At 54.2% G+C, this 16,264-nt stretch overlaps 1 protein-coding gene across 5 annotated transcripts in view; it reads left to right on the top strand.

Annotated features, from left to right (window-relative positions):
- Positions 1–16,264, top strand: part of MAPKBP1 (mitogen-activated protein kinase binding protein 1) — a 52,338-nt gene that overhangs the window by 33,400 nt on the left and 2,674 nt on the right. For 3 of the 5 annotated variants that reach the window (XM_078334311.1, XM_035259755.3, XM_078334309.1), the window contains 28 exons: positions 1,388–1,450; positions 1,682–1,739; positions 3,314–3,484; positions 3,878–4,015; positions 4,279–4,461; positions 4,692–4,709; positions 4,988–5,148; positions 5,804–5,993; positions 6,495–6,641; positions 6,847–7,022; positions 7,763–7,854; positions 8,112–8,237; positions 8,583–8,653; positions 8,809–8,930; positions 9,204–9,279; positions 9,387–9,498; positions 9,716–9,779; positions 10,001–10,135; positions 10,349–10,482; positions 10,686–10,741; positions 12,179–12,415; positions 13,003–13,109; positions 13,335–13,480; positions 13,582–13,779; positions 13,955–14,039; positions 14,302–14,585; positions 14,807–15,421; positions 15,842–15,927. In XM_078334311.1, the coding sequence (XP_078190437.1) occupies positions 3,323–3,484; positions 3,878–4,015; positions 4,279–4,461; positions 4,692–4,709; positions 4,988–5,148; positions 5,804–5,993; positions 6,495–6,641; positions 6,847–7,022; positions 7,763–7,854; positions 8,112–8,237; positions 8,583–8,653; positions 8,809–8,930; positions 9,204–9,279; positions 9,387–9,498; positions 9,716–9,779; positions 10,001–10,135; positions 10,349–10,482; positions 10,686–10,741; positions 12,179–12,415; positions 13,003–13,109; positions 13,335–13,480; positions 13,582–13,779; positions 13,955–14,039; positions 14,302–14,585; positions 14,807–15,421; positions 15,842–15,927 (3,921 nt within the window). In that variant the 5' untranslated portion in view covers positions 1,388–1,450; positions 1,682–1,739; positions 3,314–3,322. The remainder of the gene's footprint in view (positions 1–1,387; positions 1,451–1,681; positions 1,740–3,313; positions 3,485–3,877; positions 4,016–4,278; positions 4,462–4,691; positions 4,710–4,987; positions 5,149–5,803; positions 5,994–6,494; positions 6,642–6,846; positions 7,023–7,762; positions 7,855–8,111; positions 8,238–8,582; positions 8,654–8,808; positions 8,931–9,203; positions 9,280–9,386; positions 9,499–9,715; positions 9,780–10,000; positions 10,136–10,348; positions 10,483–10,685; positions 10,742–12,178; positions 12,416–13,002; positions 13,110–13,334; positions 13,481–13,581; positions 13,780–13,954; positions 14,040–14,301; positions 14,586–14,806; positions 15,422–15,841; positions 15,928–16,264) is intronic. The other 2 variants (XM_035259756.3, XM_078334310.1) reach the window with 1 other exon arrangement.

Raw genomic sequence — 16,264 nt, 5'->3', positions numbered from 1 at the left:
CCTCCCTTCACGGTTCCAGCCGGTAGTGGTGTTCAGATACAGGGGCTGCAGTGAGGTCCCACTCGGGAAAGTCAGGCCTGGGGAAGTAGCTGTCTGCCCTTTCCCTCCTCCCTGCCTTTCCTAATCGCAGCCTCTAGGCTTGCTCCTGTCTGCTAGTTCAGTGCTAATGAAGAGGTGAGGCGGGCAAGGGGTAATGGGCCAGGGCCTGCTGACGGCCAAGAAGCCTGAGGAGAAGCTGCCTGGCTATTGGCCTTTGGCTTCTTGCCCCTGATTCCTACTACCCAGCTTCTGTCTCCGGAGCTGCCTCTGGAAAGGCAGGACTGATTCCATCCAGCAGCCTTGCTGCCTGATGGGAGAGGTTGCCCCACCTTCTCTGCGAGGTGGACAGAGTCCTTGATTATCTGCTTCTGGCAGTCAGGGTAGCTCTTCTCAGGTTTCTTGGAGCCAGGGATTTTCAAGGTGGGGCCTGGGACCTCCGTGGCACTGTAAGGCTATCCTGGGCCTTCTCAGGCTCTCTCTCTCTCCCCCTACCCTATCTGACTGAGCCTCTCTGCTGTGTGGCCCCATGCCTGGCCTCCCACTTCCTTCCTCACTCAACACATGGAGGGTGTGGGGGGCCAGCTCTTGCCAAGTACACACATGGGTGCAAACAAGAGGCCTTACATCTTAAGGCACACATGCTTGATAGACATACATGTGGCCCCAAGCCTGCATACAGGCTGTATACCTGAGGCCTGCTTTGCCCAAATACATTTCTTCTTCCCTCCTATACCCCTTCCTGAGGTATGCACAAGGGCTGTGGGATGGCCTGTGTCCCTGCTACCCTTTGTGGGTATGACCAGAGAAAGAGCTGGTATTTAGGGACCTGGTAGTGGGGACAGGTTTCCAGGGAGCCCTTTCACCCTTGTGGGCCTACAGAGATAGGCTGTCTTGGATGGGGAAAAGGAGAAAGAACAGTTTGCCAGAAGAAAGCAGTGGAGGCTGGGTGTGGTGGCTTGTGCTGTAATCCCAGCACGTTGGGAGGCAGATCCCTTGAGCTCAAGAGTTCAAGATTAGCCTGGGCAACGTGGCAAGATCTTCTCTCTACAAAAAATACAAAAATTACTGGCATGGTGACACATGCCTGTGGTTCCAGCTACTAGGGAGGCTAAGGTGGGAGGATTGCTTGAAAAGTCGTGGCTGTGTTGAGCCATGTTTGCACCACTGCACTCCGGCCTGGGTGTCAGAGTGAGACCCTGTCTCAAAAGTAAAGAAAAAAGCAGCAGAGCCCTTCTGAGCTCTCTCTGCCCAGCTCCCTCTGCTTGGTGACCAGAAGTCCCGGGTGGCCTGGAGGGCTCCTGGGGAGCTGTGGTTTGGTGCTGAGCCTGGTGTCTGCTCCTCTCCGCAGGTGTGTGGTTGTGTTGTTCAATCCCCGGAAACACAAACAGCACCACATCCTCAACAGTTCCAGGTAAATGGGCCTGGGTCCTCAGGATCCTCTTCCTTCTGGGGGCTGTGAGAAGGGCACTGTCTAGAGTCTCTATGGCTCTGGGGGCTAGGACCTGGTTGGGCCCTAGGGCCAGATGGAGAAGTGCCACATGTGCCATTGGTGTCTGCTGGTCTGACCTCTGGAGAGGCTGGGATAGAGCCAGGCTTAGGCCAGGCTGCCAGTGCCCCTCTGAGTTTGCCCCGTCTCTTGCAGGAAAACCATCACTGCCCTTGCCTTCTCCCCTGATGGCAAGTACTTGGTCACTGGAGAGGTGAGTGAGGAAGAGGGCTGGCAGTACTGTAAAGAGGGTGGGTGGCCTTGCCTCTGCAGAGGAGAGCTGCAGTCCTAGGCCTGCTGTCACTTTGACTTCTGAAACAGACACCAAATCCTGGTTTTCACTGTACCTTAAAACGGTGGTTCTCAAGCTTTAGTGTACATCAGAATCACCTGGAGGGCTTGTGAAAGCAGACCTTGCTGGGATGGTCCTCAGAGATTCTGATTCTGTAGGTCTGGGATGGGGCTCTGAAATTTGCATTTGTAACAAGTTCCCAGATAGCACGGTTGCCACTGGTCAGGGAAGTGTGCTTTGGAAACCGCTGCCTTAAATATTCCTTATCCCCGGGGGCCCCCTGCTGGGCTCAGGAGGAATGCCTCTGTCTGGTCATAGTCTTACTAGGGGCAGAAATAGACCTGAGTGGTAGTGGCTCTCAACGCTGGCTGCCCATCAGAACCATTCAGGGAGCTTTGAGCAAACAGAGGTACAGACTGCCCAGAGATGCTGAGTAAAATCTGGGGCCGCTTTCTCCCTGATAATCAGTGTTGCTCTCAGATCTTTATCATATTTCCTCTGTTCCCTGCCCTCTGTAGCACCCTGCTCAACTTTTGGTTGAGGGGGTAGGGATGGTATCCAGTAACTGAGGAGGCAAGGGCCCCGCTCTGGAAGGCTAAGTGGGGGGGGGTGCTGTATGCCTGTGGAGAACTTAAGAAGTTGTTGGGTACCAGCCCCAACCCTGTACGTAGGTGCCCTTAGTCCCGGTGGTGATGAGGGATTGAGAAAAGGAAATAAAGACAGAGACACAAGAGTAGAATGTACAGCATGGGTCCGGGGACCAGCGCAAGCGTGGGAACCGTTGGCCCCTGAGCTCTGTGCTTCAAACACTTTTATTATGTGTATAATCTCATAGCTCTTATGGGCATGGAAGGGCAGGGTGAAGGGGTATCTAAGATAGCCTGGGGGAGAGCACTTAAGATCCTTCTAAGACATGCTAAACTAGTACTCTTGAGTTTACCACCAGTTGTTATTGGGGTGCGGCTACATCAGAAGTATAGCAGATGAGGAGCCACCAGCTCTGACCACACCTAATGCATCCAGGGGCTTTTATCAAGGTTGCATTGAGGACATAGAGCAATCAAAATCACTCCACCTTCCTAGGCAGAGCCTGAGGCATTCTCTGACCTCTGCCCTGCAGGGCTTTTCTCCTTCTCACCAGCTCCCATGCAGAGGTCGCCTCCCTTCTCAGAGATCTTTGCACAAGCCCATTTTATGAGACCCTCACGCAGTCTCCACATTGGGAAGGCATTCGTGGGACCAGAGCAGTATTGCCTGCTCTGCAACCACCCCACGGTGTTCCCCGGGTTACTTTGCTCTCACATGGTCTTTACCTTAAGACTCCTGTTGCCACTTGATTTCTAATTAACTGCACCAATAATATAGTTTAGTTCGGTGTATAAACTTCAGTCTACTCTGAGCCAAGCAAGCTTATAATTATTTAGCTAGAATTAACGTAGGTCTCCCCTGGCCATCTTGACCCACAGAACTCACTTCCGGTTCTTGCCTCCCTGCAGAGTGGGCACATGCCTGCCGTGCGGGTTTGGGACGTGGCAGAGCGTAGCCAGGTGGCCGAGCTGCAGGAGCACAAGTATGGTGTGGCTTGTGTGGCTTTCTCTCCTAGCGCCAAGTACATTGTCTCTGTGGGCTACCAGCATGACATGATCGTCAACGTGTGGGCCTGGAAGGTGAGTGGCTGTGTGGGGTGTCCTGGCAGCCTCACAGTGGTCAAATGTCAGGTGGGAAAGCAAGAGACTACTGACCTGCACTGCCCCATCCACCCCACCAAACCCTTCTCATTGTAGAAAAGGATTTGAAGCAGAAAAGAGCAACTGTGTAGCCAAGCATATTGGTAGAAGGGGGCTAACTTTATACCTTACAAGGTCTTCTGCAGGAAATGAATCTTTTCAGCTCCTCTAGAAAGGGATTCTTTCCCCACCCCTCTTTTTCTGGCCAGTAAATTCTGGGAAGAAAACCACTTTTTCCAAGTACCAATTCTAACTCTCCTCCATTCTCTGAGTCACTGTCTTCTTAGCTCCAAGAGACAGAGCCTTGATTCTTCCCTTTGGCATCCCCTCCAGAAAAACATTGTGGTGGCCTCCAACAAGGTGTCCAGTCGGGTGACAGCAGTGTCCTTCTCTGAGGATTGCAGCTACTTTGTAACTGCAGGCAACCGGCACATCAAATTCTGGTATCTTGATGACAGCAAGACCTCAAAGGTGAGGTGCTGAGGCTGGGAGTAGACACCAGGGCCCTGGCCAGGGCTTGCTAAGCCCTCCCCAGGAGCTCTGCTTCACCTGGGCCTCTCTCTGCATCCCCAGCAGTCCTGCAGAAGTTTTGGATGAGCCAAATGCTGTCTGGGCTGAGGAGTAGACTAAAAGAGCAAGGAGGCCTGGGGGCGTCCCCCGTCCTCTCCTGGGGCCTAGTTTGCAGGGGCAGGCTCTTGAGTGGATGGGGGGATAACAGTGGTGTGCCTCCACAGGTGAATGCCACTGTGCCCCTGCTGGGTCGCTCAGGGCTGCTGGGAGAGCTACGGAACAACCTATTCACTGATGTGGCCTGCGGCAGAGGGAAGAAGGCGGACAGCACTTTCTGCATCACGTCCTCAGGGCTGCTGTGCGAGTTCAGTGATCGGAGGCTTTTGGACAAGTGGGTGGAGCTGAGGGTAAGCACCTCCATCCCCAAGGGTAGGGTCAGCCCATATCTCAGTTCGGGGGAGAACTAGTGCCCAGGGCTTCAGAGTAGGGGCTAGGCCCTTAATAATACATGAGATCCCAGGAGAATGAAGCTTGAGGGAGCTAGAGCTTGGCCCAGTTCCAGCCCTTGGTGGTCTGTATAACTGCCTCCTCTCTGCTCTTTCTGTCTCTCTTTCCCCTGCTTTCCTCTTCTGCTCAGAATACAGACAGCTTCACAGTAAGTGTTGCCTGCACCTTCCTCTCTCTCTCATGCTGTTTCTTTCTCTTCACTGGACTTTTCCTACTGGATCCTCTGGTGCCTTAGAAGAATCCCTGATTCCTGTCTCCCGGCTGCACGGGGCTGAGGGGCTCAGAACGGAGCAGCTGGGTGGTTTTTCCCTTGCCCCTTCCTTGGCTGGTCCCTCCTCTTGGCAGGTGACTGTTGATGGGTGGGGAGGAGAGACTACTGAGTGAGTGGGCAGGTGGCCTTGCTGAGCTGAGCCACTCTGCCCACAGACCACAGTGGCCCACTGCATCTCTGTGAGCCAAGACTACATCTTCTGTGGCTGTGCTGATGGCACCGTGCGCCTTTTCAACCCCTCTAACCTGCACTTCCTTACCACCCTGCCCCGACCCCACGCTCTGGGGACAGACATTGCCAGCATCACTGAGGCCAGGTGAGCCACATGGGCCCCCTTCCTCCATTCATAGCCTTGCCCCTGCCCAGTCTTTCTTGGCAGTGCGTCAGGGAGCAGGTAAAGAATATATTAATGGCCCAGAGATTACTGGGAACACCTCTTTAGACAGAAGAATTTGGGTTTATTGGTAATTGTTGCAACCAAGGAGACCCCACACTGTGGAAAACTTTGGAGAGTCTCACTCAGTAAGTGGGTGTTGGGAGGGGCTTATGGGATTTAGATAATATCTAAGAGGTAAAGGAAAGGTATGGGGCTGAAGCTGTGTTTGGTAAAGAAGCGCCCGCAGTCCTGTAGATGGGAAAGGGGGTGTTCGGTCATTGCTGCGGTTTGTCTAGTGATCTTGTTTTTATCTGTGCACAGAGTATCTCGTTTTTGTTTTGCCCCATCACAGCCGTAGAATTCCCTTGTCTAACATTGGTGTTCTGTGAAACTGTTCACCTGAGCACCATGCCCAGCAGCTAGTGCCGGGTCAGCTTCCTGCTGATGGCTGGTAGGGGCTCCTTCCTGCTCACAAGCAACTACTTCCAAACCTGCGGGTCCGGGAGGGCTCCTCACACAACATTTCTTCCATTGCGGATTGGCTTCCCGTTTCATTCCCTCGAGTCTCACCGTGTGTCCTGTCCTTTCCCTACAGTCGCCTCTTCTCTGGAGTGGCCAATGCCAAGTATCCAGACACCATTGCCTTGACCTTTGATCCTGCCAATCAGTGGCTGTCTTGTGTGTACAATGATCATAGCATTTATGTTTGGGATGTGAGGGACCCCAAGAAAGTGGGCAAGGTGTACTCGGCACTGTATCATTCTTCCTGCGTCTGGAGCGTGGAGGTATGTGGGCTGGTTGGCTGGGATACCATTTGGAGGATAGAAAGTAGGGATTCCCCAAGTATAACCTTATGTTCCTGTGGCCTCCCTGTTTCTCTATGACTTCCCCATGATAGATCCTGGGGACTGAGTTTGCATGTTACAGGCTTCCCCAGTGTGCCCCATCCTTAGTTTTGCTTCAGTGATCTTGGACAAATTAATGGACTTGACCAAGCCTCAGCTTCCTCAGTGTAAAATGATACTTGATTCACCTAATTGTTGTAAGAATAAAGTGAAATAATGTAAGTGGGAGACATGGAAGAGTGGCTGATAGATAGTGGGTGCCAGGTTAACATGCTTCCCCTTGGTCATGATGAAGAGTATATACCAATTACGGCCCATGGCAGGCACTGGGCTGAGTTCTGGCTATCATTCCGTCTTCCATCCCATTCCCTTCCATCTCCTTGGGTAGGCAGAGGACTTCTTCCGAATGGAGGCCTGATTATGTTCCCTTGACCCCTTCAGGTCTACCCCGAGGTGAAGGACAGTAACCAGGCCTGCCTGCCCCCCAGTTCCTTTATTACCTGCTCCTCAGACAACACCATCCGCCTGTGGAACACAGAGAGCTCTGGGGTGCATGGCTCCACCCTGCACCGAAACATCCTCAGCAATGTGAGCCTGAGGCCATGGGGCCCCCACTGCACCCTCAGTGCCCCCATCCCCACAACTTCTGGACCTTGATTTTGGGACCTTGGCCTTCTAGCCCTCATTTGGCTGTGTTCTGTGGTCCAAGGGTTGGTTTTGCCTAGGTTTCTCTCCCCTCGCAGCTGTACTGGTCAGGCCTGCCTCATCCACCTCTTCTAACCTCTTCCACTAGGACCTCATTAAAATCATCTATGTGGATGGGAACACCCAGGCCCTGCTGGACACAGAGCTGCCTGGAGGGGAGAAAGCTGATGCGTCCCTGATGGATCCCCGTGTGGGCATCCGCTCTGTGTGCGTTAGCCCCAATGGACAGCATCTAGCATCTGGGGACCGTATGGGCACACTTAGGTAATGGCAGGCCCAGGATGGGTACTGACTGCCTCTCATGGTGCAGAGTCGGGTGTTTAGAACTTTAGGGAGAGTTTGACTCAAAAATGTTGGACCACAAAATATTTATTGACAAGGGAAAGATAATAACTTTACAATGAGTAAACCTATCAGAAATCATCTTCACCAAGTGATCAAGATTAACACCCTCGTATCAACATCATGAAGCCCATGATAGGATGTACTAAGAAGTGTGTGACAATGTTTCTGTGGTGTTATTAACAAAAATGCATCAACTCAATAAAAGTATGAGAAGACATCTGACAAACTCAAATTGAGGTGCATAACGTGGAGCAATCACTACTCTTCAAAAGCATCAAGATCGTGAAAGGTCAGGAAAGACTGAAGGACTGTTACATAATGCAGAAGTCTAAGGAGAAGAAACTCAATGCAATTTGGAATCTGGATAGGATCTGGGGTCAAGGAAAAGGACATAGTGGGAAAACTGGTGAAATTTGAGTAAGGTCTCTAGTTAATAGTATTATACCAACATAAATTTCCTAGTTTTGATAATTGCACTATTGTTAGGGAAAGCTGGGTAAGGGAAATAGGGAAGCTTTCTATTCTTTCAGCAACTTTCTCTAAGCCTAAAAGTTCAAAAAAGGGAAAAAGGTAGGGGGGCAAAATATAGCAGAGGAGGGGGTGTAAGTCCTTCCTGTGGCCTGGCCATAACCTCTTCCCACCTCTTCTCATCTCTGCAGGGTGCATGAACTTCAGTCCCTGAGTGAGATGCTGAAGGTGGAGGCCCATGACTCTGAGATTCTGTGCCTGGAGTATTCTAAGCCAGACACAGGTCAGGAGAATGCCCAGAATGGCCCAGGGCTCACCCAGTCCTGCTGGTGCCATTTAGATCTGTCCTGGCTCTTGGATGTGGGTCGGTAATCCTTTGGATCACTGGGGTCTTTGCTGGTTTAGAGGAGGACAGCTCTGTCCTTGCTCCATGGTTCACACAGCTTGGTGTATGGGGCTCAGTTCCCTCGGGGCTCTTTGCCAGGACCAGATAAGGGAGTTCAGGGCACTCATGGGCTGATGTAGCTCTTCCAACCCCAGGTCTGAAACTGCTAGCATCGGCGAGCCGGGACCGGCTGATCCACGTGCTGGATGCGGGGCGGGAGTACAGCCTACAGCAGACCCTGGACGAGCACTCATCCTCCATCACTGCAGTCAAGTTTGCAGGTGGGGCAGGGGGAATGAGACACATGCTGCCACCCTCACCCCCGCTGCCATCTGCCTCCTCCTCCATGAGAAGGGTCTGCTGGTCGTGGGGGAGTGTTGGACAGCAGCTGGGAGGCCTGGAGCTGGTGGGAAGACAGGTGGAACAGAGACTCTCAGTGCAGGGACTTGAGCCAGCCAGGTTGGGCTGAGGATAGGGAGAAAGGAAAACCTGGGTTTTGAGGTTTAATTTAGTTGGTTTTCCCTGGCATGTAGAGTAGTTTGATAGGGGATCATATGGAGGGAAGGTGGGAGAGAGTCTGCTCCCATGTGGTGAGACGGGAACAGCTGGGCCCCCCTCCTTCATAGCCAGCGATGGACAAGTCCGCATGATCAGCTGTGGAGCAGACAAGAGCATCTACTTCCGCACTGCACAGAAGGTGAGGGTGTGGGGCTTTCCTGAGGTGCAAGGGCAGAGCGGAGTCTACCATGCCCCTGCGTGAGGTTACAAGAGATGAAGGGAGGTGCAAGTTGGGCTCTTGGGGCCTGGTGAGGCATCCGGGTGTGGGCCTGCCCACACGCTCCGTCCCTGCAGTCTGGAGATGGAGTGCAGTTCACACGGACACACCACGTGGTGCGGAAGACGACCCTCTATGACATGGATGTGGAGCCCAGCTGGAAGTACACGGCCATTGGCTGCCAGGACCGAAATATTCGGTGGGTGTCTCCTTCTCAGACTCTCTGCCCACATTCCTTCATTGCCCTAGGGGGTCAGCTCCATGCAGCTAAGTTCCAGCATCTGTTGTTCTGTCCCGGACCTTGTACCCCTTGAGTTTACAGTACTTTGCCTCACCCAAGAGGTGGTAGCCCCTCTGCTGCTGGGGTGGCCCCAGAGAGCGCAGGCTGGGGGTGACTGTTGGCCTTTCCATCACCCAGGCGTGCTGTACTGTCACAGCCTCCGGCATGTGAAAGAGAGTGTGTTTCTTACAGGGTATTTAACATCAGCAGCGGAAAGCAGAAGAAGCTGTTTAAAGGGTCACAGGGTGAGGACGGCACGCTCATCAAGGTAAGGGCCCAGGAGGGGGCACCGGACAGGGGCTCGGGGACAGGGTGGTACCAGGTGGGAGGGACTGGCACTTCCTGCATCCTCCAGCTGTGCGTCCTGCTCCTCAGGTGCAGACAGACCCCTCAGGGATCTACATTGCCACCAGCTGTTCTGACAAGAACCTCTCCATTTTTGACTTCTCCTCAGGCGAGTGTGTGGCCACCATGTTTGGGCACTCAGGTGAGTGTAGCCTAAATGCCTGAATAGAAGCTGATACCTGTGTAGAACCTGAGTGAGTTCTACCCCTGGAACTTTACTCTTCTGTTGGTTTCTTGGGACCCACAGAGCTACTACTCCTACCCTGCAGCCAACCCCTGTGTCCAGTGTTGGGACAGACAGAATGAACTTGGTTGGAAGTTCAAGGTGGTTTATAGACCGTATTCTTTGTTCTTCACAGAGATTGTCACTGGCATGAAATTTAGTAATGATTGCAAACATCTCATCTCTGTGTCTGGGGACAGGTGAGCTGAGAGACAGATTCTTACTGTGCCACAGGACCCTGCCCTCTCCTCTCTTCATCTCAGCGATGTCTCTGGGAATTGGGGTTAACAGGGATATCTCTTGGCCATGCCTGACCTGGAGGGTGGCTGTGGTCTCCTTCCCAGCCATGGATAAGGGAACGAATGATGTTGCCCCCTTCAGAGTCCTCCCTGTCTCACCCAACTCTGTGGCTTTACCCCAGCTGTATATTTGTGTGGCGCCTGAGCTCTGAGATGACCATCAGCATGAGGCAGCGTCTGGCCGAGCTACGCCAGCGTCAGTGGGGCGGCAAGCAGCAAGGACCATCCTCTCCCCAAAGGGCTTCTGGACCCCACCGGTGAGAACAGAATGTGGGCCAGCGATGGGTGGGTGTGCAGATGGCTTGCTGTGACCTCAGCGCTCTTCCTCCATGCTCTGGGCCTGCCATTCAGCAACTCAGTCTCCCAATACCTCTCACACAAGGATCAATGAGGTCAGCCTCTCCCTGCGTTGAGTCTCCTCGCCCCCTGTTGAGTCCGTCTGCCCATGCACTTCCTTGTCTCCACCTCAGGCACCAGGCCCCATCAATGGTCTCTCCTGGACCGGCTCTCTCATCAGACAGTGACAAGGAGGGAGAAGATGAGGGGACTGAAGAAGAGCTTCCAGCACTGCCTATCCTCGCCAAGAGTACCAAGAAGGAGCTGGGTCTGTGGCAGTTGGGTGTGGGGCCAGACAGACCCTAGTTGGTATAATGGCTAGATGTGCTTTTTCTGGGACTGTGAGGGGAGAGCAGTATGAGCTGAGGAAACTGAGGCATCACTGTGGTCACATGGTATGATCTGATGGGGCCAGGGCTCCAGGGGTGGGTGGGCAGGAGACACTCCCTCTGACTGCCTATTTCTTTCTAGCCTCAGTCCCCAACCCAGCGTTGCCCCGAAGCCTGTCCCACTGGGAGATGAGTCGGGTGAGTCGCCATTGTTAAAATGTTCTTCCAAGGTTACAGAAGGCAAGGGGAGGTGAGAGCAGGGCACTCTGGGCTGGTTAGGATATTGGGGCATGGGGGCTGCCCACATGCTGCACTCCTGTGTCCAAGGAAGGCCTTGTAGGGGAAGTTGAAGCACTGGACCAGTTCCGGGTGTGGGATGAAGAGAGCCCAGGTATTTCCTTCAGATGAGGACCAGAAGAGGTGGGTAGAGCATGGGGTTGGTCAGCACTTAGGGAGGTGCTGCTGCTTCAGCTGCATGGTGCCTGGAAGTAAATCTCATCAGAGAACAGCTCCAGGTAGGGAATGGACAAAGGGCCTCTAAGCCGAATAGTGAGAGCTAAAGTGCAGGAAACCAAGGATCCAGAGAGCAGAGATCTAGAGAAGCTAGTTCTAAAGACACTTGTTAGGAGGTGAACGGAGAACTTCCAGAATAGTTAGGGGGAAAGGCCACGAGGAGACCAGTAACTGAGCGACTGCTGTGGGGTGGCCAGAGGGGGATGGAGGTGTTCCAAGCAAGTCCCCAAACACCAAGACCTTCCATTGTCAGCAATGGTTACACAAAGTGATGGCGCTGTGGTGGCTCTGGTGCACTCTGACCAGGCTAGGGGTCTCAGGCCCGGGCTATCGGTTAGTCCTCCATGCTGTGAAGGGTCTTTGGGGCCCCCAGCCATTGGAGAAGTTGGGGTAGAGAGAGGCAAAATGAGTGGTTGGTGTAGACAGGCAAAAGTGGCCTTGGCCCTGGGCTGGGTTTCTTGGAGGACTCTTGGTAGTAAATAGTTGCTGCTGAGGCATCCATGATGCCAGGTGAAGGCTAAGACTGGAGATTCCTGTGCCAAAGGATATGGAATGCAGCTAAGAGCATGAACTCTGGAGCCAGACTAACCTGCATGCCTGTGGGATGTGGACTGGTCACTTAAGCTCCCTGTGCTTCAGTCTCCTCATCTGAAAAACAAGGATTGTAATAGTGCCTATTTCAGGCCGGGTACAGTGGCTAATGCCTGTAATCCCAACACTTTGGGAGGCTGAGGTGGGGGGATTACAAGGTCAGGAGTTCGAGACCAGCCTGCTCAACATGATGAAACCCCATCTCTACTAAAAATACAAAAATGAGCTGGGCATAGTGGTGGGTGCCTGTAGTCCCAGCTGCTTGAGAGGCTAAGCTAGGAGAATTACTTGAACCCAGGAGGTGGAGGTTGCAGTGAGCCAAGATTGCACCACTGCACTCCATTCTGGGTGACAGAGCAAGACTCTTGTCTCAAAACAAAAACAAAACAAAGCAAATAGTGCCGATTTCAACCTTTCAAAAGGCTGCCATGAGGATGAAGTAAGCTAATAAGTGTAAAGTGCCAGGCACACAGTAAGGGATATATGGATATCTGTTGATCTTAACGTGTGGTTGTTACTACCTCCCACCAGGCACAGGAGACCATGGGGTTCCTGGACCCAGCTCCTGCAGCCAACCCAGGACCCAAAAGAAGGGGGCGCTGGGCTCAGCCTGGTGTGGAGCTGAGTGTCCGATCCATGCTAGACCTGCGGCAGCTGGAAACACTGGCCCCAAGCCCACGGGGCCCTCGCCAGGACTCGCTGGCCATGATCCCATCTGGTCCTGGGAAGCACGGGAAGCAGGCCCTTGACACTTCACTCAATAGCCAGGTGAGCCAGCTTTCTCTCAGCTCTCTAGAGCGCCCTAGGGGCCCTTAGGCAGCCTTTGCCACCAGCTGGGACCTGAGCCCTGGTCCAGCTCTACTTGGTCTGTCCCTGAGGCACATGGTTAACCAGAACTGCAAAGCCAGGATAGGGCTGGCTGGGCTGTATGGTTTGGATATCAGGGCAGGCAGGGGAGCAGTTGGGATAGAGAGGCAAAAGTGGCCTTTGCCCTGGGCTGGGTTTCTTGAAGGATTCTTGGTATGAAGTGGTAGCTGGAGGTTGGCAGCCCAGAGTGTTAATATAGTTCATCCACAAGCTCCCATCAGCAACTGGCGCCCAGCCTGGCTTGGGTGCTGTCCTCAGAGCTAGAGTATTCTGCTTCCCCCAGAATTGGTGCACACCACATCCTTACCCACCTCCACCTCTTCTCCAAGGGGAGGGTCACTAAGGGCTTACCCACCAGCTACCACTGCTTCATCCCTCACCTCTTCTCACATCAGCTGCTCTAGTAACGTCCCTTTGTGTGTTCCCAAAATGAAAAGCCCACTCGGCCTCAGGCTTCCCAACCCTGTTCTTGCCCCCATATTATCCAGTTATTGTCACAAGAGGAAGGGGTCTTTCCTCAAGATCTGGAACCTGCACCTGTTGAAGACGATATTGTCTACCCGGAGCCGAGTGACAGCCCCACCATGGATGCCAGGCAAGGATCTTACCCTGGCCAGACCTTGTGGGCCGTGCAGCCCCCCGTCTTCCCATCTTTCTGAGTGTTGTTTAGTTGGGGGAGGGTTGGCCTCCAGGATCCTCAGGGCTTACCTCCCAGCTCACCACTGCCTCATCCCTCACCCTGATCACAGGCAGGAGTCCAGCGGGGATGCTGCTCACCCATGCTCACTGCCTTTTCTTCTCCCTGCTGGAATCCTGGCAGTGAGTTCCAGGTGCAGGCTCCAGCCCAGGGAACTCTGGGAAGAGTGTACCCAGGCAGCAGGAGCTCAGAAAAGCACAGTCCCGACAGTGCCTGCTCTGTGGATTACAGCAGCAGCTGCCTTTCCAGCCCCGAGCACCCCACTGAAGGTGAGGCTGCAGCTGGGAGGGAGGACTCATGGGCTGAGGTGCGGGAAGCCTCTGGCAACAGATGGGTGCAGTGCAATGCCTCTCTTTTCTCCCCACACCAGACTCTGAGAGCACGGAGCCCCTCAGTGTGGATGGCATCTCTTCAGACCTTGAAGAGCCAGCTGAGGGTGATGAAGAAGAGGAGGAAGAGGAGGGAGGCACGGCCTCCTATGTGCTGCAGGAGGGAAGCCCCCGGACCCCAGACCAGGAGCAGTTTCTGAAACAGCACTTTGAGACTCTGGCCAATGGAGCTGCTCCAGGTGTGGTCAGAGGGCCAGCATTTAGTGCCTGCAATTTGCCCTTCTCCCCTCCTTGCTTCCCTGAGAGGAGGGCTCCAGGGTATAGATAGTGGCTGGGCTTTCCTTCTCAGGGAAGCAAAATCTGGGCCAAGTGCTTGGTTTCTGCCCCAATTTATGATTTCTCTGACCCTGGTAGGGGCCCCAGTGCAGGTGCCAGAGAGGTCAGAGTCTCGGAGCATCTCTTCACGATTCCTGTTAAAAGTACAGACCCGCCCACTCAGGTACAGAGACCCCCCTCCACACAGCAGCAGCTCCGGCTCTCAGGCCTCCCAGTGCTGCTGCCCTCTCCCCTCTAGTGTTCTGTCTCTTCGTGCCTGGGGTGTTTTCACGCCTGGTTCTAGGTTAACCAGCCTTGCCCCAGCCCTGTCTGGCTTTGTGCCTGTCCTTCTCTCCTAGTGCCTTGGTGTCATGAGTTTCTCACCATTTTGGCAGGGAGGAGCATTGAGCCTTCTTTGGACCTTCTTCCACATTTCCTCCCTGTAGGGAACCATCCCCATCCTCCTCAAGCCTGGCACTGATGTCGAGACCAGCCCAGGTGCCACAGGCATCTGGTGAACAGCCAAGAGGCAATGGTGCTAGTCCCCCCGGAGCACCCCCAGAGGCAGACCTGTCCTCTGGCAACCCCAGCCCCCAGCAGGCAGCCATTGTGCTGTTGCCACGGTGCCGTCTCAACCCTGACAGCAGCTGGGCTCCCAAGAGAGTGGCCACAGCCAGCCCCTTACCTGGACTCCAGAAAGCCCAGTCTGTGCATAGTCTGGTGCCACAGGGTGAGGAGCTTGCTGGGCTCGGTGCCAGGGTGCAGTGTGTGTGGAACAGGTGTACATGCTGGAGGGAGGGCCTGGTATAGCCCTGATGTGTCACTGTGCTGGCCACTGGGTGTCCCTTAATGGGCAGGTGGAGGGGAACAGCAGCTCTTAGGTATTGGGCATTGGTACCTGGGATGCCTTTCTTACCACCTGACCTGTGTACACTTCTGTGTCCTTTGCAGAAAGAGATGAGGCCGGTCTACAGGCCCCTTCACCAGGCCTATTGCTCTCTCGGGAGATCAAAGCTCAGGATGGTCTGGGCTCCCTGCCCCTGGCTGATGGCCATCTATCTCGGCCCCACTCTTATCAGAACCCCACCACCAGTTCCATGGCCAAGATATCCCGTAGTATCTCTCTTGGGGAGAACCTGAGCCTGGTCGCTGAACCTCAAGCTCCTGCCCCTATCCGAGTCTCACCACTCAGCAAGCTGGCCCTGCCCAGCCGGGCTCACCTGGTTTTGGACATCCCCAAACCACTGCCTGACCGTCCTACCGTGGCTACATTCTCGCCTGTAACCAAAGGCCGGGCCCCTGGCGAGGCAGAACAGCCTGGCTTCCCAGTGGGCTTAGGAAAAGCTCACAGTACGACTGAGAGATGGGCCTGTTTTGGGGAGGGCACAACTCCCAAGCCCAGGACAGACTGCCAGGCTCATCCTGGGCCCAGCAACCCCTGTGCCCAGCAACTGCCAGTCAGCAGCCTCCTCCGAGGCCCTGAAAACTTGCAGCCCCCACCCCCTGAGAAGACTCTCAACCCCATGGACTGCGCCAAGCCAGGGGCAGCCCTGAGCCAGGACTCAGGTGTGCACGGCTCCCTAACTCATCTCCTGCTCCGTCCTTTCTCTCCTGTCTCTGGTGGCTGCTCTCTGGCTCCATCCTATTTCTGTGTGTTTAGCTTCTGGTGTTTCTCGTCCTGTCTGCTCCTGTCTCAGGTCCATAAGTCACACCCCTAATGGTGAGACACTCCTGCTAACATTCATGATTTCCTTGTGACCCACTTGCCCATTCAGTGCCTTCTGAACTTGGGGCTGGCCCTCTCCTCTGGACCTTGTTTGTGTGGTGTTGGGGAGGCCGTTGGAAGAGAAGGCAAGAGGAAGGGACTGAGGGCAAGTCAGGAGTGTGCTGCTGAGGGCTAGGTCTCTCCTGCTCTGAGTGTCTTGGGTGGGGAGGCCTGAAAGGGCTGCAAGTTGGGCCTCACTGAGCCGTAGCCATCTCTTTCAGAACCAGTGGTGAGCCTGGAGCAGTGTGAACAGCTGGTGGAAGAGCTCCGCGGCAGCGTGCACCAGGCCGTGCGGCTCTACCACTTGGTGGGTATTCGGCACCCCCCGGCAGGTGGGTGAGCACGTCTTTAGTGCTGGGTGTTTGGATAGCCATATCCAGAACGGTATGCTAAGGCTCTTGTGCTGACACTTGGAACACCCAAGAACGTCGTGGGCAGCATAGGTGAGGGGGTTAGAGGCCAGGCTAGCCTCTTGAACCGGGCATCTGTGTTCATTTCTGGTTAAGAGCTGGAGACTTCCTTCAGGAGGAAGTCATCACATCTAGTTGGCTCGGGACAATCTGTTTATGCCATTGTCCCAGTGTAATTATTAATGGCATCCTTTTTTATGCCCACAAATTATTTGGCCTCCTGAGCCCTCCAGG

Source organism: Callithrix jacchus, chromosome 8 (assembly GCF_049354715.1).
Source record: "Callithrix jacchus isolate 240 chromosome 8, calJac240_pri, whole genome shotgun sequence".
NCBI lineage: Eukaryota > Metazoa > Chordata > Mammalia > Primates > Cebidae > Callithrix > Callithrix jacchus.
Note: the sequence above shows the minus strand (reverse complement) of the source record. Positions and strands in the feature narration are given on the sequence as shown.